Raw genomic sequence first — 20,408 nt, 5'->3', positions numbered from 1 at the left:
CTGTACCTCCTGGAGTTTGATGCCTGTTTCGTTCCCCAAATTAGGGAAGTTCTCTGCTATAATTTGCTCCAATATACCTTCTGCCGCTCTCTTTCTTCTTCTTTTGGGATCCCGATTGTTCTAATATGTTTTCATCTTATAGTATTACTTATCTCTCGAATTCTGCCCTCATGATCCAGTAGTCGTTTATCTTTTTCTCAGCTTCTTTATTTTCCATCATTTGGTCTTCTATGTCACTAATTCCTTTTCTGCCTCATTTATCCTAGCAGTTAGAGCCTCCATTTTTGATTGCACCTCATTAATAGCCTTTTTGATTTTGACTTGGTTAGATTTTAGTTCTTTTATTTCTCGAAAAAGCTTTTCTCTAATATGTTCCATGCTTTTTTCAAGCCTAGTTAGTATCTTTATAATCATCATTCTGAACTCTACTTCTGACATCTTACTAATGTCCATATTGATTAGGTGCCTTGCAGTCAGTACTGCCTCTTGTTCTTTTTGTTGAGGTGATATTTTCCATCTTTCATTTTGTCCAGAGGAGAATAGATGAATGAGAGAACAAAATGCTAACAGGATAACAACGACCCTAGAAAAATATACACTAAGCAAATCAGAAGAGACCTGAAATCGGGGGAAAAGAAAGAGAAGGAAAGAAAAAAGAAAAAGATTAAAAAAAAGAAGAATATGATCAAATATGATCAGGCTGGTGAATAGATCAGTGCCACACCCTAGATTTTGGCTGTATTTTGGTCTCTTAGAAGAAACTGCCTCCCAAAATTTTAAAGAAAGAAAAGCTTATATATGTACAAAAATAAGGGTAAGTATGGTGAAGGGAGGTAATATGATTGTAAAGATGAAAATTATAAAAGATTTTATAGAAGGAATTGGTAAGAAGTTTGTTGAAAAAAGAAAGAAATGAAGTTTAAAAAAAAAAAGGAGAGAAAGTGATCGGGCAGGAGACTAGAACAAAGCCTACACTATAGAGATTTAGATTATATTTTGGTCTGTTAGAAGAAATGTATCCCAAAACTTTAAAGAGAGAACAATTTATATATATACCAAAAATGAGGTTAACTACTATGGAGGGATGGAATATGACTCTCAAAATGAAAAATAAGGATTATTTTTATTATTTTTTTAAGATTTTATTTATTTGACAGAGAGAGACATAGCGAGAGCAGGAATACAAGCAGGGGGAGTGGGAGCGGGAGAAGCAGGCTTCCCGCAGATCAGGGAGCCCGATGTGGGACTCAATCCCAGGATCCTGGGATCATGACCTGAGCCGAAGGCAGATGCTTAATGACTGAGCCACCCAGGCGCCCAATAAAAAAGCTTTTTAAAAACGGGATTGATAAGATGTTGGTTGAAAAAGGGAAAAAGAAAAATTAGAAAAAAAATTAACTCTGAAAGACTAAAGAATCAGGGGGAAAAAAGCAATTAATTCTATGTGCTGTATTCCCCTAGCGTGGCGTTCTGCCTTTCTCATTGATCAGGAAACTTGGTCTTGGCTGGCTGTTCTTGCTGATCTTCTCGGGGAGGGGCCTATTGCAGTGGTTCTCAGATGTCTTTGCTGGAGGCAGAAGTGCACTGCCCTTGCCGGGGGCTGCACTAAGTAATCAGCTCGGGTTTGCTCTCGGGATCTTTTGTTCCCTGCAAGCTTTCCGTACAGCTTTGGAGGAGAGTGGAAATGGCAGCCTCCCAATCTCCGCCCTGGAGGAGTGGAGAACTTGGGGCCCCACTCCTCAGTGAGCCCCCAGAGAAAAGCAGTTGGTCACTCCCATCTCCCCGGTCTCTGGCCACACTCCGTGCTTACCTGGCCGGTGACCGAGCGTTTCTATCTCTGGCACACGACCCCATTTGCAGTCTCCAAACCCAGGAGATTCCTGCGGCACGCTTTTGCGCTGCTCCTCCCAGGGGAGGAAGGGGAGTCTCCCCAATCTGCCGCTTGTTGGGTCCCTGCTGGTGGAGAATTGGCCCGACTGTGCCACGGATCACGGTTTATGGCAACCCCGAGCTGAGAGCCCACTCCTTGGCTCTGTCTTTGCAGCCGGCTTCCCCGCTCCAATACCTGGGAGCTCTGCTGCACTCAGGCACCCCCATTCCTTCTGTGACACTGAGGGTCCTGAGACCACACTGTCCCAGTGAGGGTTCCATACTTGGCTTAGCCACTGGAGCCGTCATCCCTCAGCGGAGCCGACTTCTAAAAGTTCTGATTTTGTGCTCTGGGGCTCTATCACTTGCCGGTATTGGCTGACGGAGGCTCCCTCCCCCTTCTGTCTGTCTTCCTGGATATCGCCTTGGATTCACTTCTCTGCACGTCTGCCTTCCAGAAAGTGGTCGCTTTTCTGTTCAGAGCGTTGCTGCTATTGTTTTCTTTGATCTCCTGTTGAGTTCGTAGGTGTTCAGAATGGTTTGATCCCTATCTAGCTGAATTTCTGGGACCAGACGAAATTTAGGTCTTCTACTCCTCCACCATCTTGCTTTTCCTCCAGGATTGCATATTCTTTCTAAATTAGAACTTGCATAAGCCATTTACTTTTTTGTGGAATTATGTAATATCTTAAATCATTAAAATGAACATCTTATAGCAATTACTAATAACTATGTTAACAGCTTCTATATAGGACTGTTTCAAACATTAACTGGAAACCACGATTTTTCCATCCTTTATACCACGAACATCCATACATTTGCAACATATACTCAAAAAATGATCTAACTCTATTTGATGAGTAAATGATTTTTCTGTATTTTCTAAATATTTTCTAAATTTGAAAAATGTACTCCCTCATTTGAATTAGGATCCCATTTATAATATTTATTCCACTACATTTATGGTTTTGTGACCAATTTGAAAGGTGGTATATCATTAAAAGCAGATCAAAGTAGCTCCTTCAACTTATTATATCCATTAACTGTACTAAAGAAACTGGCTTTGAATATGGCAAGTTCCAGTTTGTGAAAGAGATGTAGCCAATTACAGCTCTTGTGCAGAGGTGAGCCATTAGATGACTAAGAGTAAACTGTCACTACTATATACAAAGAAGAAAAAGAAGATAGGTAGGAAGAGATATCCAGTAGCAAATGTGATCTATTATTTCTAAGGTTTTAAGCAATTTCAGAATTATAGGAACTAAAGGGTAATCTTTTTAAAGATGTATAAATGGTTTAGTTTTAATAATATTAATTTATAATGTAAATAAAAAGAATATAGGTAGCTCTTGAAATAAAAAAAATAGACCACATAAAATGTGTTTTAATACAAATCATTAGAATATATTTATACTGTATATAAATCTATACATTAGAAGATATTACTGAAATTTTGCACTACAGAATATCACTCTAGAATTCTCTTGAAGAAAAAAATCACTGGGTGGAATTATGTGATGACTGTGAAATAGATTCTCCCATTACAATGCTACTTCTGTCATTTAGAGTTTTGACAACAGTTGTAGCTGGAGATTGTAGTACTTTACGAGAAAGCCTCATTCTTCCATCAGCTGGATCACGTCCAAAGTATTTCACCTGTATTAAAGAAGCCAATTTACTTTTACAGTTACAGTACAGTGATCAACATCCAAATTAGAAGATATTTAAATTTATATGGTGCATAACAAAACGATGATTAATGTTTTTACTTTGCTGAAAGCATAGCTTAGTGCTAAGTAGAGGTAGATGGTAATAAATCTAATTTCGTTAAATAGCTCTTATAAGAAAAAGAAAAGAGACGGGTATTTAGATGCCCTATTATAATCTTCTGTTAGACTCAACTATGCCTTATTTCCTCCTAGGCCAGGTCCCTATACTGGAAGAACAGTGAAAGCCATGGTGAATGATTCTAGACAAGGGCTTTCTGAGCCTAAGGGTACTATAAACCATACAGGATGATGGTTAGGTCATTCACACTATTCCTCAAAGGACTATCACACTGGGGATTATTTGGCTTGACTTTAGACAACACAAGTCAGGGAAATGTGGCAGTTTTTAAGTCCCTTCTGATGTAAAAGCACAACCTTATACAGATACTAGGTCTTAGTCTTAGTTCTTAATCTTCCCTCGAGGCTACTTGAACGATGGGACTACAGATTGGGAATAAATTAGAAGCCTTGGTTACTCAGGTCACGGGTAATAGGTATAGTTGGAACAAAATGTGGAATGGACAAACCAAACCAAACCAAACCACACCAGACTGGCAGTGACTTCCTTTATCAACTCATAAAAAACTATAAAAAAGGAGAAACAACATGGCTTTCATCAAACTCAAAAATTTTTAGCTGTAAGCAGTATAGAACCAATTAAAGTCTCAACTTAAATATGACATTCAAGGCCTTTAACACAGTTACATTTTCAGAGTTCTCCTGTCCTGTCTGCAAATCACTGCATAGCTATTACTGACTTCATGTATTTTTAAAAGCTCTGAAGAGGGACTACTGTTCTAACTAAACCGCAAGCTCCCTAAGGGAAAGAATTGCACCTTAAATTCTTAGTCTGTTTAAAAGCAAAGTTAAAAAAAAGCACAGCACATAAATAATACAAATTACAGACGCTGATTTGATTCTTTTAGCTTTTTGAAAAAAAAAAAAAATTATTGGGCGCCTGGGTGGCTCAGTCATTAAGTGTCTCCCTTCGGCTCAGGTCATGATCCCAGGTTCCTGGGATTGAGCCCCGCATCTGGCTCCCTGCCAAGCAGGGAGCCTGCTTCTCCCTCTCCCACTCCCCGCTTGTGTTCCCTCTCTTGCTGTGTCTCTCTCTGTCAAATAAATAAAATCTTAAAAAATAATAATAATAATTGAAACTTCGAGTACAGTTTACAACTTTAAGGCTAAAAAGTTGAATACAAGTACCTGAATTTCTTGGCCAACTTCTAATCCGAGGGCGGTGGGATGTTTAATCTGAAAGAGAACATGTTCATCTATTAGTTGTTGTGCATAATTTCTTAATATCCATAATAGTACACATTTTTTAAGTGGAAAGTTTTATTGTTTTTTCTGATTATAAAATCTGTTGATTATAAAGGCTTAAAATAATATGTATTCAAATGAGAGCAAAAATCATCCAAACCTCTCTACTTTTTAGATAACTACTGCTGATACTCTAACAAGTATCCCTTCAAATGTCTACTTAATATGTACTGCATTTGTAAAAATGGACCTTACTGAGCTTGTTTTCTAATACATTGATTTTTCATTCAATAATATGTTGACATCCTTTTATATCAATAAATGAAACAGTACAGTTGAATGTTCAAACTATATAATTTGTTTAACTGATCCCCAAAGATGGTCATTTAATTCATTTTAAATTCCAGTATTTTTTTTTTAAGATTTTATTTATTGGGTGGGAGTGAATGTAGGGCACAGAGGGAGAGGGAGAGGGAGAAGCAGACTCATTGTGGTGCAGAGAACCCAGTGCAGGGCTCAATCCCAGACTTGAGATCATGACCTTAGCTGAAGGCAGATGCTTAACTGACTGAGCTACCCAGGCGCCCCTCAAATTCCAGTATTGCAAATGTTAATAATTACTGAATCTAGATGTAATGTATATGTGTGTTCAGTGTACTATTTTTTTCAACCTTTCTGTAGATAACTGCAGTGTTGCAACAATTATGTATTCATTTACTCAAATTATTCTCTCAGAACAAAGTCCTAATGTTGAACTTCTAGGGCCAAAGGTACTCATACACATTTACCAAACACTCTTCAAAAAGTTTGTCCCAATTTACATTCCTACAACAGTACCTCAAGTGTATGAGGATGTCCATTTTTTCCTCCATATTTTTACCCACATTGGTAATTTTCAACTCTCTGAACACTGTGAAATAACTTAGTTTTATTTGCATTTTAAAAAATTGCTGTTGGGGTGCCTGGGAGACTTGGTGGGCTAAGGATCTGACTCTTGATTTCAGCTCAGGCCATGATCCCAGGGTCGTGAGATCAAGCCCTGAGTTGGACTCTCCTCTCAGCATGGAGTCTGCTGGAGATTCTCTCCCTCGCCCTCTGTTCCTCCCCCTGCTCGCCCATGCTCTCTGTCTAAAATTAAAAAAATAATAATAAATCTTTAATTAAAATAAATTGCTGTTGATATTGACCTTTCTTACCGATCCATACAAACCCTGTGCATATGAAGCCTCTCTCATATGTTATATACATCTTTTCCCCCTAAGTTGCTACTTGCCTTTCAACTTTATTGTAATTTTGCCATATACTTTTTATACTATTCGTTTTTTTTTTAAAGATTTCTTATTTATTTATTTGAGAGAGAGAGAATGAGAGATAGAGAGCACGAGAGGGAAGAGGGTCAGAGGGAGAAGCAGACTCCCTGCTGAGCAGGGAGCCCAATGCGGGACTCGATCCCGGGACTCCAGGATCATGACCTGAGCCGAAGGCAGTCGCTTAACCAACTGAGCCACCCAGGCGCCCGCCATATACTTTTTAAAAATGATGTCAGGGGCACCTGGGTGGCTCAGTCAGCTAAGCATCTGACTCTTGATTTCGGCTCAGTTCATGATCTCAGGGTTGTGAGAGCGAGCCCTGTGTGGGGCTTTGCACTCAGCAGGGAAGTCTCTTTGAGATTCTCTCTCTCTCTCCCTCTGCCCCTCCCCTCACTCAAGCAGTTGTGGTCTTTCTCTAAAATAAATAAATCTTTTTAAAATAAGAAGAGTAGACATTGTGCTTCATGAAAACCAGCTATTCCAATACAATGTATTGAATCATCTTTGTTTCTTCAGACTGAAAATGCAACTTTTAGTATATATTATATTCCCATGTATATAACTGGACGATTTCTGTCTCTATTTTCTGTTGCATGGTGTCTAATTCTAGGTCAGTAATATACTGTTTCATTCTCTATAGCTTTATATTTCAATATTTGGTAAACCAAACATTCCTATTATCCTCTGCACCTATTGTTTTCTTGAACAGTTTCATATTTTTAGTTTTATCTTGCCATGCTTGGTTGGCCAAGAAAATTGGGAAGACAGGGCTATAGGTAGGTATCTTTAAAAAGTAACTGTTATATGTTAACTATAGATGTGTTAACTCAAGAGTATTTCTATTCCATCATACAAGTACAAACATAAATACCTGTGTTAAATAGTGTAAAAAGTTTTTGTCAGCAACATCGCTGTCATTTTCAGTTTTCTATATTTAGGCTAGTAGTGGACAAAGTGCACAATCCTCATCAACCCAGGTAATTTCACTATGATGATTTTAAGGCAGTTTTAAAAATAATCAAGTTTTTTTTTTTACCTTTCGTTGATCAAGTTGTGTGTTATGAAGTAGTACTGCAGTCATATTTGGATATAGCTTAACCATTACTCCAGTGTCTCTGAAAAGGAAATAAGCCTGATTAAAACAGTACCTGTATATCTACTGATAAACTGAATATGTATTAATTGGAGAACAAAGTAAACACGCACACAAAATTGTAAAAACGATTATCTAAAAGAGATACTTATTTTTTCAACTGAACATACACCCTGTATTTAAATTTTTTAAAAAAGATTTTATTTATTTGAGAGTGAGAGAGATAGCATGAGCAGGGGGAGGGAGAGGAAGAAGCAGACTACCCTGAAGAGCAGGGAGCCCAACTTGGGCCTCGATCCCAGGTCACGATCTGAGCTGAAGGCATCTTCTGAGCCACCCGGGCACCCCTACACCCAGTATTTAAATACTTGTTAATGAAAGGACAGAGAAGAGATAAAGGAAAATTGTGTAGTGACAAGCTTTTAGACTATATATTCTTATATATTTCACTTCATAGTATTTCTCCAAACATTTTGAAATGACATTAAATATTTTTTATTTTTTTAAAAAAGATTTTATTAGAGAGAAAGTGACAGAGATACCAAGAGAGAGCACAAGCGGGGAGTAGAGGGACAGCAACATTAAATATTTTAAAGTAGTGTAGATTAATCATCAGCCTATTAAATAATGACTTAAGGAAGGGGGTTGGATAAAATGTTTCATTAAAAATTTATCTTCTTTTCACTAGTCTACTAAAATAAGCCATCCCATTTCTTAGTTTTTCACCTGTGATATTAAACAAATTATTCCATTGGCTTTTGTTATTCATTTCAAATAGCTTTGAACACTCAGGCTATATCGATACATAGATGTATTTTTTTCCTTAAAAGGGGGATTTTCAAGGGCGCCTGGGTGCCTCAGTCCATTAAGCGTCTGCCTTTGGCTCAGGTCATGATCTCTGGGTCCTGGGATTGAGCCCTGCATTGGGCTCCTTGTTTGCAGGGAGCCTGGTTCTCCCTCTCCTCCCCACTTGTGCTTTCTCTTGTTACTTCTCTCTCAAATAAATAAATAAATAAAATCTTTAATAAAGGGGGGGATTTTCTCATCCCCAAAATTTTTAGCTGACAAAAAATGCTTTGAGGTTGAAAGTGACATTTAAAAAAATGTGAGGGCACGTATTGAATGGAGCACTGGGTGTTATATACAAACAATGAGTCATGGAACATCAAAAACTAATGATGTAATGTATAGTGATTAACATAACATAATAAAATAAAAAAAATGTGCTCCTTAGGCATTAAGTAGTACTATCTTTAAAACAAACCAACAAACTATCAGAAAAAAGAAAGAAAAAGGAAATATTGCTAGGTCTGTTTTGGGCCTGTTTTACTGTTTATTGGGAAAATTTAAATGGTGGGATATTTGGTTCAAGAAAACAATTTATTTAGATGAATCTATTAATATAATTATAATCACAGAATCATGTTATTGAAAATCAACAAACTGGTATAGAAAATAAATTATACCTTAAAAATAATTAATGATTCTATGGTAGGTAATTGACATAAAATCTAAATACCTTACAAAGTACATAATGCAAATGTGAAGTTAACATGTGCTTATAATATAAATCTTACAAAAACCAGCATGGCATATTAGTTGATATTACCTGATTTCAGTTATTGTGGCGGTATACACTGCTCCAAATTCTAGTTGCTGCTCTTGCTGTAAGTGCAAAATAAGCCATAAGATGAATAAACAGCAACAAAATGTAGAAAAAAGTATTATAAGATCTATACTTACATCATCTTTACAGATTTCAGTAATGAAGTCTCTTGCTTCATGCATAGCACTTGGTGTTGGTGCAAATACAGAAAATGTTTCTTCATCCACCTGACTAACAGTTACTCCTTTTAAAAAGATAATTTAACATTAAAGTTAATTTGCTCACTCTAGTGGAGTCTAGTTTCAGAAAGTAGATGTGAGAGCAGGGGACTGACCTGTAAGTAGCTGGGCAGGGTTGTGTTATATTTATTCATTGCTTTATGAATGAAGGGATTCATTCACCAAGAAATACACATTGCACACCTGCTGTGTATCTGACATTGTACTAGGCCCTGGGGAAACAACAGTGAGTCACTGTCTCTGTGTTCTTGGAGCTCAGAGTTTGGTAGGAGAAAGCATATTTAAGTCCTAATTTTGGAAGGTTTGGTTTTGCTCTCTTAATTATAAGTAGAAACTATACTAGAACCTTTTCCTCACCTTTTTTTCTTTCTCTTACTCTAGAGTGGTGAACAGATGGATGTGGGAGAAAATCATGTCATTTTTCAATCTAAAGAGCTGGCTAAGACAACTCTGCTTCTCACCTTCCTTCAATAACCTCAAAGCTGGTAAGTACTAGGTAACTCAAAGATTGCATACTATTTCTACACTCTTTAAAGAGTCGAAATAAGACTAAGTGAAAAATAGCAGAATAGAAAATGACATCAAAGTCCTCTAAAGTGAAAAACTAAACATTTTTCTAAATGTTCAATTTTAAAATGTTACAAAGCAATTGATGAATTGATGAATTCTAGGTCATCCTAGGTAAGAATGACTGTTGATTTATTAAGAGGCATACAGAACACTTACAGTAAAAACATGTCAGTGTTGTATTCTTTTCTCTTATTCTTGCATATCTCAAACATATTTTTTGAACACAATAAGAGATGAAATGGCAACTTATGTAGCCTACCATTAAAACCTTCAAACTTGGGGTGCCTGGGTGGCTCAGTTGGTTAAGTGTCTGACTGTTGATTTCGGCTCAGGTCATGATCTCAGGGTTGTGAGATCGAGCCCTCAAGTTGGGGTCCATGCTGGACATGAAGCCTGTTTAAGATTCTCTCTCCCCTCTCCTCTTTCCCCCTCCCTCTCTAAAAAAAATAAAACCCCCAAACTTTATACAACTCTTACCTGTTTCAGCCTGAAGCTTTTTTAAATGATATCCACCTGGTCCCACAAATTTTGCCCGTTTTGATAATGGAACCTGAATAGTTTCTGAAATGCGGTACAGACAAAATTGTAGATAATTCAAATACATATATGAACCTAAAACACATCTTGATCAGTCAAGATTTTTTTTGTCATAGACACATGTAAAAATATTTCATGGGAAATAGAAAAATAGTTACTTGACTAAAGTTTCTGAAAGTACTAATGCCTAAAAATATCTCCCCAAATTTAAAATATTTTAACTATAGAAATATTTAAAATATTTTTGTTTTGTGTATGAAGTTAAAGGAAATTTAAATATAATAATATACTTTCATATATTAATGTTTACCTTATCACAGAATAAATAATAACTTTAGTCCATTACCTACAACAGGTCCATTTTCTTTTCTAGATGCTCGAGGTTTTGAAATAGTTTTGTTCATAATCTGTAGTATCTCCTTCTTTGCCACTATAAGAGATAAAAACATAAAAATTATACTACAGTTGACCCTTGAACAACTAGAGATTAAGGATGTCTACCCCTGCATCAAAAATTCGTGTATAACTTTTGATTCCCCAAAACTTAACTACTAATAGCCTACTCATTGACTGGAAGCCTTACCCGTGACAAAAAACAGTTAAGTAACACATTTTGTATGTTGTATCTATTATACTCTTTATTCTTACAATAAAGTAAACTAGAGAAAAGAAAATGTTAAGAAAACCATAAGGAACAGAAGATATATTTACAGTACTGTATGTATATTTATTGAAAAACATTTGTGCATAGGCATGGGATAGGGGGCTGGCCTTGGGATGGCAAAGTTCCATAGCCTGGTGGCTTAGGCTCAGCAGTGGCAACCCCTGGGTAGCCTGCAGGCTGCAACAGTTGCGTGGAGGCATAGTATAGCTGCCTCATCTGCCTGGACATGTACCACTGGCACCTGTGGCTACATGTGAGTATGCTGGTCTCCAGGAGGCCCTGAGGCCAAGGTGCTGTGGTGGGGAGTGAGTCCCCTCCCAATCCCACAGGCACAGAGGACTTAGTGCAGGGACGTCCTATGCAGTGCTGTCCCTGCCCAATGGGCTTGTTTTTCCACTTCAGCCCAGGCTTCTGCTGGCCAGCCCTGGATGCTCAATGGGACCACCTTCTCAGTACACTGGGTGATCTGTAGCCCTGCCCAGTCATGGCCCCTCCCCCAACCCACAGGGGCTGCTAATTGCCTCAGCAGGCCTCTTAGGATACTCAGTGCAGCGGGCATGACCTCCGTGCCAGCTGCCTTTAGTTGGTCTGGTGGGATGGGCAGTAGTAAATAAATGACTTGCTGTTGTAAATAAACGCTTTTGTTGCCAACTCTTTAATAAAAACAGTCTATGTATAAGTGGACCCATGCAGTCTGAACACACATTGTTCAAAGGTCAACTGTATATAAAATAAATGTGATAAGATAAAGCAGTATTCTTAGTTTTTATAGAGTAAAATCCAAATTTTTTAACTTAGTAATCAAAGCTCTTCATGTCCTAATTACCTTTACAATTCTTATAGTCCCCTTTCTCCATAAATCTTATCTTAGTGACTTAACTTGTAAAAATTGAATTTTCTCTGGTCTCTCATAAAGGTTTTTACATGAAGTTTCATTTTCTAAAGCAGTATTTTATAATAAGCCCATTTTTAATATGCCTAATGGGAATTATAGTTGCCATGAACAAGTGAACAATGATGGAAAGAGAATCAGGCACACTGGCTTAACTTACCTGAGGCTTGTTGAATGGCCTCCATTACAATTTTTATTGGTATTCCAGGTAATTTAATATCAGCCTAATGTGGAAAAGTCAAAAAATTATATAAATATTGATTCATGACATTTAAATATTATAAAAGTGAAACAAAACAGGCTTTAAAATACCTGTAATGCAGTTATTCCCTTATTGGTGCCGGCTATTTTGAAATCCATGTCACCATTGTAATCTTCAATTCCCTGGAGGAATTTAAGAAATGATAGTTTTTTTTTTTTAAGATTTTATTTATTTAACAGAGAGAGAGAGAGAGATAGCAAGGACAGGAACACAAGCAGGGGGAGTCGGGGAGGGAGAAGCAGGCTTCCCGCCAAGCAGGGAGCCTGATGCAGGGCTCAATCCCAGGACCCTGGGATCATGACCTGAGCTGAAGGCAGCCGCTTGACGACTGAGCCACCCAGGCGCCCCAGAAATGATATAGTTTTAAACAAAAAATTCACCCAGTCACTATAGAGGAATTTTAAAAAACAGCTGTGGCAGTAAACCATGTCCTCTAAGACTAAATACAAAGAAGTATCTTCTACATTAACTACTGCTTCTAATTTGTGGCTTTTTTTTTTTTTTTAATAAAGGAAGTATATTTTATTTTTTTTTATTTTTTTTTAAAGATTTTATTTATTTATTTGAGAGAGAGAGAATGAGAGAGAGAGCACATGAGAGGGGGTAGGGTCAGAGAGAGATGCAGACTCCCTGCCGAGCAGGGAGCCCGATGGCGGGACTCGATCCTGGGACTCCAGGATCATGACCTGAGCTGAAGGCAGTCGCTTAACCAACTGAGCCACCCAGGCGCCCCTAATTTGTGGCTTTTTAAGTTAGAAATGTTTCATCAGAAAATCACTTTAAGGTCATGTTGCCCCCCCCCATAAATGCACAGGGATTCATTTATGATCACCCTAAAGTAAGCCGTTATGGATATTTATACTGTCATATATATATTTTAACTCACATCCTATAAAATCCAAGGCTAATATGCAGAGGAGGAAAGTAAGAACAAGGACCACTATTTCTCAACTGTTATTCTTCTAAGCATCCAATGCTTATAAAATGTGCACCATCATCTTCACCACTGAATATTTGAAAACATGGATATACTTACCAGAATATCTGTCAGCAAACGATAATCTTCTATTTCACCCTTGTCAGGACTGTTTTTGGTGACCAATCCAATTGCCACACCTGCGATAGCAGATGAAATTGGAACACCTGTAATTGAGAAAAAGAGCTTGTACATAATGTGTACATCAGCCTAACACATATTTATCATTCTGTTGATATTTATTTTAATGTAAGTAAGTGGTGTTTTAAATTTGACATCATCAGAACTAAGCTGGAAAGGTCTTCTATCTACCTCATTTCTTCTTAAGCACATGATAAAAGCTCCTTAAAACAATTCTAAACAGGTAATCACTGTTCTCACAAAAACCTCTATAAAAATAGCAAACTTAATTCTTAATGGAATCCATTTGTCTTTTTACTTTTGGTATATTTATCTTCTTTTTTTGGAAAAGTAACCATGTTATTGTAAATCCTTCCAGCCTAAACCCCTCAGCTCACCTTTCCATGAAAACCATCAGTAGGTTTTTTTTGTGTGTGTGTCCTCCCAGAAAATTTGTGCCCAAATATGAATCGAAGTGTAATCTTTTATTTTCTTTACTTATGGAAGCATAGTGAGTGCACTCACTATTCTGCACCTTGCGTTTTTTCACTTAATAACATACCTTGGATATTGACACATAATGCCACACAAAGTTCCCACCTTATTCTTTTGAATGGCTGCTTATACTCCCTGAATGGATTTATAAGCCACATAATAGAAGTGGGATTACTGAGTCAAAGAGTGTGTGGGTTTACATTTATTATAAATCCGTCAAACTACCTTCCAGAGTGTAGCATTTTATATTTTTACCAGCAGTACTTGAGGGTGCCTGCTGTTCTACTTCCTTGTTAATTCCTGTCAAACCTTTTGACCTTTGTTACATAAAGGGTAAAAATGGTAGCTTATTGTTTTTAATTTGATTTTTTATAAGTGAGATTAAACTTTTTTTAAAATGTTTACATACTGTTTATTTTATTTATTTATTTATTTAGGCTCCATGCCCAGTGTGGAGCCCAATGTGGGTCTTGAACTCACAACCCTGAGATTTAGACCCAAGCTGAGATCAAGAGTTGGACACAACCAACTGAGCTACCCAGGCACCCCTTATATTTCTTTTTCTTTGAATTGCCTGTTCATGGCCTTCAACCATTTCCCTACTTGTTTGCTAGATTTTTTCTTAATGATTTATAAAAGCTCTTTCAATATGGACAGTACATCTTTGTTAAATACAAATATATTAAAGGAAATATATTATTTCCTAGTCAATTGACTTTGTTTATTATGATTTATTTTCCTGTACAGAATTTTAAAAGTTATATGCAATCATGGTTCCTGAATTTTGCAAAAAAAAAATCAAATGTAACAGGGTTTTTCCTAATACTTTGATAAAATCTTCTGTGTTTCATTTTTTTACAAAACATCTAAGGTTTTATCACTTGGAACTCATCTGTTACAAAGGAGTGTGGCGGGGATCTCATTTCATATTCTTTAAGCAATCTCACTTATGCTCATGGTTTTTAACCATAACCTATAATGTTGATGACTTAAAAATCTCTCTCTCCTGCCTGTTTCTCTTTTCTAATAAGCCCTAGATCTGTATAGCCAATTTGCCTATTGGACATTTCCAGTTAAATGTCCCCAAAGCACCTTATATGTATGTACATATATTCAAAATGTGATCACACCCAATAAATCCTTTCTGTCTTGCCTTTCTTATCTTGGTTGAATGCAACTAAGACACTCATGCCAGAATCAACACTTCTTTCCTCATTTCCTGTATGAAGTCACAAAGATCTGATAGTTTGTCCTTTAAATTTTTTTATAAAGTTGTCCTTTCCCCTAAATACTGAAACATCCATTGCTGCTCCTTTAGTCCAAGTCCGCATTATTCTTGCTCTGACAACATTCTCCCTGTCTGGTTTCCCCAATTTTAGTCTCTCCCCTCAGTTTCCATTCTCTCCCACTTCATCCTCTAGGTCTATCACCTAAGCTGAAAAAATTACCAAAAAGAAAAATCAGATTCAAATCACACTATTCCTCTACATAAAATTCTCCTGAGTTCCCCATTATCTGCTTTCAGGAAATTTCATTTATTTATTTATTTATTTATTCATTCATTCATTCATTCATTCATTCATTCTTAAAGATTTCATTTATTTGACAGAGAGACACAGCGAGAGAGGGAACACAAGCAGAGGGAGTGGGAGAGGGAGAAGCAGGCTCCCCGTCAAGCAGGGAGCCCGATGCGGGGCTCGATCCCAGGACCCTGGGACCACGACCTGAGCCGAAGGCAGATGCTTAACGACTGAGCCACCCAGGCGCCCCATGCTATCAGGAAATTTTATGTATGTTCTTTGGTCAAAAACATTTGGGAAGGGCGCCTGGGTGGCTCAGTTGTTAAGCGTCTGCCTTCGGCTCAGGTCATGATCCCAGGGTCCTGGGATCGAGCCCCGCATCGGGCTCCCTGCTCTGCTGGAAGCCTGCTTCTCCCTCTCCCGCTCCCCCTGCTTGTGTTCCCTCTCTCGCTGTGTTTCTCTCTGTCAAATAAATAAAATCTTTAAAAAAAAAAAAATTTGGGAAATAGTGCATATCCTAGAGATTCAGAATTCACATTAGCATATTAAAGTTTATTTAACTCATATTAAATAAACCTGCTTAATCCTGCTCAAATGTACTTTATAATAGAATGATTTTTTTTCATGGTATACAATAATCAACATCCAGCAGGAACAGTACTCATAGAATACTGGGTTGTGAAATATTAGCTTTAAGTTCAAAATCCTTAACATAACAATGACCTTTAAAATCTGGTGCCAATTTATTACTTAGTTTTTTCAAATACATTTCAGAAACATACCATACTGCTTCAAAACTTTGCCCATGTTGTTCCTTTCACATGAAATATGGGCCCTGCTCCTAATGACAGATCAACTACTTAACCTTTAGAACCAGATGAAATGTAGCTATCTCTATGAAGCTAATTGCCTTCAACCTAATTCTTCATCCATATTGTACATATTTGTGTTACGTACCTGAATTTATCTTCTTGATCTATTAGTATGTTTTTCGCACCTGTAAACTTTTTAGAAAATGGGTACCATTTGTATCCCTGAAGCAAGTGCCTGATGTGAGGAATGATAAGCACTCATGTGTTTGAGTTGAATTGCACACCCTTTGTTGGCTTTTCCCACAGGACTTGACAGTCATTCTTGTCAAATTCAATTTTTTTCTATTTGGCTTCTTATTTTTTATCCTGTTAACATTTTTTTTAGAGATCAAAATTGTCATTTAACATATCAGTCACCCATTCTTTTTTAGCAGTATCCTTTTTATCAGTGGGCCAATGTTCTAAGTCAATTCAATAATAAAACCATTGACAGGATTTAGAAGGAAAATTCCTCAAGCATTCCACTTGACCAAACCATCCTACTGATCAGATTTGCTTGTTTCCTCTACTCATGCTTCAACCAGTTACGAAGGTGCACCTATCATCCATCTCAATTTCTGTATCATTTACAGAAAAATCATGAGCTGCCAAACTGACTCTAGATATACGGTATAGGCAGCAACCCCCCTCCCAGCTCCAAATCTGCTAATGTTTTCCAAAGTGGAACATTATTTTACGACAGGATTTATTTCAAATGAGTCCCTTCTGGTCCCTTCTCTTCACAGAGAAGAGACCTTCCTAAAAATACTTATAAACCTTTTTTTTTTTATAATCTAAGAGTTTTATCAAGGGTCACTGTCAAGTTCACTAGGTTATGCTTTACAGAAAATACCTTACTTTCTTTCAAAATTAAGAACTTTTTGTGTCCTTAGTGTACTAGTTTCTGATTTTTCAAATACTGCCAACACTGGTCAGTTATCTCATCCTGAAGTTCTCATCTTTACTTAGGTTGGGATTTGTCTAGACCAAAAGATCTGAATTCATTTAAAGCAGTTAAAGACTCTCTTATGATCTCTTTTTACTCTTTCAGTTCACCTTTTTGAGAATATGTTGTGTTTTCCAATATGAAAATGTAAGACTGACTGAATGCAAGCTCCACTAGGACACGGACTGTGTTTTGTTCATCACTGTGTCCCAAGGGCTTAGGTCAATGCTTGGAAGAGGGGTGGCATCTAGTAAAGATTGGTTGAATGAATGCATGAAGGTGAAAACAGAAAAAGTATTTTACCAGCAACCTTAAATATCAGCTGATGTTTTTCTGGCACTGAACACAACTAGAAAAGCACCTTTAGGGTTTTTTTGCTTTGGCTTAAGTTTTCATCTTTCTAGACAGTGTTATTATATATTCACATGATTCTTTTATCTCATCCTTGGTTACAGTACCCTTTCTGTCTTTCTGTTTTTCTGTACTATAAATGTGTGAACTTAGAAGGAGCTCCTTTTAGCCTCTTGAGTATCTTTAGGTTCCTTTTCTCTTTCTTCTTGAACAGCATCATTGGTGTTCCCTTTTGGTGTTTCAAACGGAGATATACTGAACCTCTTATAGTCTTTCTTCCTAAAATTCTGTGTATCCTTCTGTGGGTGGTATTGTTCTTCTCATGCCTTGCAAATTGATTGGAAGATTACATGATTACTTTCCTTTACAGGTCCTAAATACTTCTGCCTGCTGGTCCAAACTTTGTTGGTGAATGGAATCAACTGCAGAACTCTTTACCTTTTAGAAGGTGAGAAAGCTCACTGATTACCAAGGTAAGTAAATAATTTTAGTGTTTTCCCTTCTGCCAAAGATAAGAATTCTAGTAATTACCTGTATGGTTGAAGCGGTACTTTATAACTATCTTGTTCTGGCCTGGTTTGGTAATCTGTAATTTGACTTCTCCAGGTCTTACCAAAATCCAATTTTAAAGAGATCTTATATTTTTTACTAATCAAATACAGATAAAGTATTAGTAGTTTTGACACATAACTTTACCTGCATCCATTAACGCTAAACTTCCACCACATGCAGATGCCATTGAAGATGATCCTATAGAAACAAAAAATACTTGCTTTTTAATATACTGATTTTTTTAAATGTAGAGAACTATTACTGTTGGTTATTTCCTTATAAATATTCAGTATTCCTTTTAAAAGCAATTAAGGCAAGCTCTGTTAAACCACCAACTATAGGACTATACAGTCCAGTATGATAGTCATTAGGTAATGTAGCTACTAAATTTAAATTAATTGAAATAAAATCAGTCCCTCAACTGCATAGCATAGAGATAACTTCCATCATCACATAAAGTTCTATTGGACAGCAGTGCTATAGATTCTAAGAAACCTCCCAGAAAAACCACCATGCCTCTTTTGTTGCTTAATCAGAAGGTAGTTAAAGATACAGGCTCTGGCTCTCTCACTGGACCCTAAGTTATAGCCTAGTCACACCCTATAGAGGATAGAAAGTCTCTAGTTTAAATTCAGAGGATTTTTTTTGTTGTTGTTGTTTTTAAGTATCTGTGACCATCTCTGTGACCTTTCCGTCTCTAATGGCCATACCCTGCCTTGACCTGGATACTTAATTTAAATTTAAATTTGATCTTTTAAAATATATTTTTAAAAGATTTTATTTGAGAGAGCGAGAGCACAAGCAGGGGGCGTGGCAGGCAGAGGGAGAAGCAGGCTCCCCACTGAGCAAGGAGCCCAATGCGGGACCTGATCTCAGGACCCTGGGATCATGACTTGAGCCGAAGACAGACGCTTAAGTGACTGAGCCACCTAGGTGTCACTAAATTTGATCTTTTAGTCCAGCCTCTCTCTGTGCTACTTATATCTGTGATACTTGACAGGTGTCCCCTGCCTAATGTGTCACTCTCTTTTGGCCCTTTCTCTCTTGAAGCTGGCCTTGCTCGATGGTTTGTTTCTAAAAATAAACAAATAACCCAATTGGATCTGTTATAAAAGATACATAAAGAGAAATATTTGTTTTATATTGCTTTCAAAACATCTTATTAGCTAATAACAGAGATTTAGATAGTATATGATTAACTAAACACATTTTTCTTTTGTCATGGACTCGGGCACTGTGGTAATAAGAATAATGTAACATTAGTTATGGAAAGTTAAGAATATAACAGGAATTCTGGTCTTTTGACTAGGGGAAAATTTATTTTAATATCCTACCATTTGACTCTAGGACTTCAGATGTTACTCTTATTGTGAAAGGAAAATCCTTCGGGATAACAGGATGCAAAGCTTTCTCAGCAAGAGCACCTAAATTAGAACAGAAAATAATAAGCATAAATTTACTAAGTCCCCATAAGAATACAAGAAAGGTTATAGATTTGTACTCACCATGCCCAAGTTCTCTTCTATTCACACCAGTGACTTTGCCAATTTCATTAGTGGCATAAGGAGGAAACTTAAAAGCAAACAAAAAAGGATACATAAACAGCTGACATGGAAAGATATCTAAGATATAGTACCAAAATAATAAAAGAAGTTACAAAAGAGTAGAATCCCATTTTTTTAAAGTTCATTTATATACATAGAAAATGTCTGTATAGCTGAAATATACATCAAATTAGTAAAAGTAACTATTTCTAATGTGTATTTGAACCAGAGTGGGAAGTGGATGGTTATGGGGATCCACAACATAAATTTCTATAATGTTTAAATTATTAACAATGACGAAGTATTATATATTTATAAGAAAAATATATACAAATTTAAAAAGAAATGCACATTGAGGAAACAGATCTTCTCCAGTAAGTGTTTTCTTTTAGTCAGAGGTTGCAAACTACTTTATTTGACCAGTACAGTGTCTCAAAGGAATATGACTTAGTTCAGTCATTTAAAATATTGGGAAATATCCCATAAAATTTGGAATTCCAGTTTGTGTAAGAAAATATTTTTAAAAAGGAGTAATGGTACATGAATCTTCAAGCCTCTGGATCTAGCAGTCAATTTTCAGGATTGCAGTCAATTTTTAGGAGATAGAAAGAGAAATTTGTTGGATTGCGCCATGAGTGTGTACTCAACAACACCCTGACTGCAGGTCAAATGGCTCTGGGACTTCAACAGATAGACTGAAAAGAAAAGAATGTTTTGGAGGAGACCTATAGATTAAAAGAGATTTACAGAAATATCAAATTTTTAAAAAATGGACAAGATTACAGTGTCTAGGGAATGTACACTAGAAATGCAAGGAAGTAATTACTATAAAATTTAGGAGAGTAGTTACTTTCAGGGAAAGAAGGGTGTTGAGACTGGGATGAAAAGCATGGAGGGGTTTCAGGGGTGACTGGGAACATTTCTATTCTCTGATTTTGGTGGTGGTTATAAGGGTCTCTGCCTTATAAAAACTCATTAC

At 36.8% G+C, this 20,408-nt stretch overlaps 1 protein-coding gene and 1 long non-coding RNA gene across 9 annotated transcripts in view; one reads left to right on the top strand and one right to left on the bottom strand.

Annotated features, from left to right (window-relative positions):
- Positions 1 to 20,408, top strand: part of LOC112821565 (uncharacterized) — a 490,026-nt gene that overhangs the window by 15,271 nt on the left and 454,347 nt on the right. For all 6 annotated transcript variants that reach the window (XR_012379824.1, XR_012379825.1, XR_012379827.1 and 3 more), the window contains exons 2-3: positions 9,531 to 9,634; positions 17,704 to 17,806. This is a non-coding gene — a long non-coding RNA (uncharacterized lncRNA). The remainder of the gene's footprint in view (positions 1 to 9,530; positions 9,635 to 17,703; positions 17,807 to 20,408) is intronic.
- The window catches only part of PNPT1 (polyribonucleotide nucleotidyltransferase 1), a 46,659-nt gene continuing 27,411 nt past the window's right edge, over positions 1,161 to 20,408 (bottom strand). For 2 of the 3 annotated variants that reach the window (XM_025868803.2, XM_073897691.1), the window contains exons 16-28: positions 19,391 to 19,457; positions 19,220 to 19,309; positions 18,030 to 18,083; positions 13,111 to 13,217; positions 12,125 to 12,196; positions 11,973 to 12,036; positions 10,603 to 10,686; positions 10,197 to 10,280; positions 9,048 to 9,154; positions 8,914 to 8,969; positions 7,248 to 7,326; positions 4,845 to 4,892; positions 1,161 to 3,525 (exon numbers count right to left, since the gene is read on the bottom strand). In XM_025868803.2, coding sequence (XP_025724588.1) covers positions 3,367 to 3,525; positions 4,845 to 4,892; positions 7,248 to 7,326; positions 8,914 to 8,969; positions 9,048 to 9,154; positions 10,197 to 10,280; positions 10,603 to 10,686; positions 11,973 to 12,036; positions 12,125 to 12,196; positions 13,111 to 13,217; positions 18,030 to 18,083; positions 19,220 to 19,309; positions 19,391 to 19,457 — 1,071 coding nt within the window. In that variant the 3' untranslated portion in view covers positions 1,161 to 3,366. Of the gene's footprint in view, positions 3,526 to 4,844; positions 4,893 to 7,247; positions 7,327 to 8,913; positions 9,155 to 10,196; positions 10,281 to 10,602; positions 10,687 to 11,972; positions 12,037 to 12,124; positions 12,197 to 13,110; positions 13,218 to 18,029; positions 18,084 to 19,219; positions 19,310 to 19,390; positions 19,458 to 20,408 lie in introns of all 3 variants that reach the window. The other variant, XM_025868802.2, reaches the window with a different exon arrangement.

Source organism: Callorhinus ursinus, unplaced genomic scaffold, assembly GCF_003265705.2.
Source record: "Callorhinus ursinus isolate GAN/ISIS: 27379988/994484 unplaced genomic scaffold, GSC_fseal_2.0 scaffold10, whole genome shotgun sequence".
In the NCBI taxonomy this organism is placed as follows: domain Eukaryota; kingdom Metazoa; phylum Chordata; class Mammalia; order Carnivora; family Otariidae; genus Callorhinus; species Callorhinus ursinus.
The sequence above is the reverse complement of the archived record's forward strand: the minus strand, read 5'-3'. Positions and strand labels throughout refer to the sequence as shown.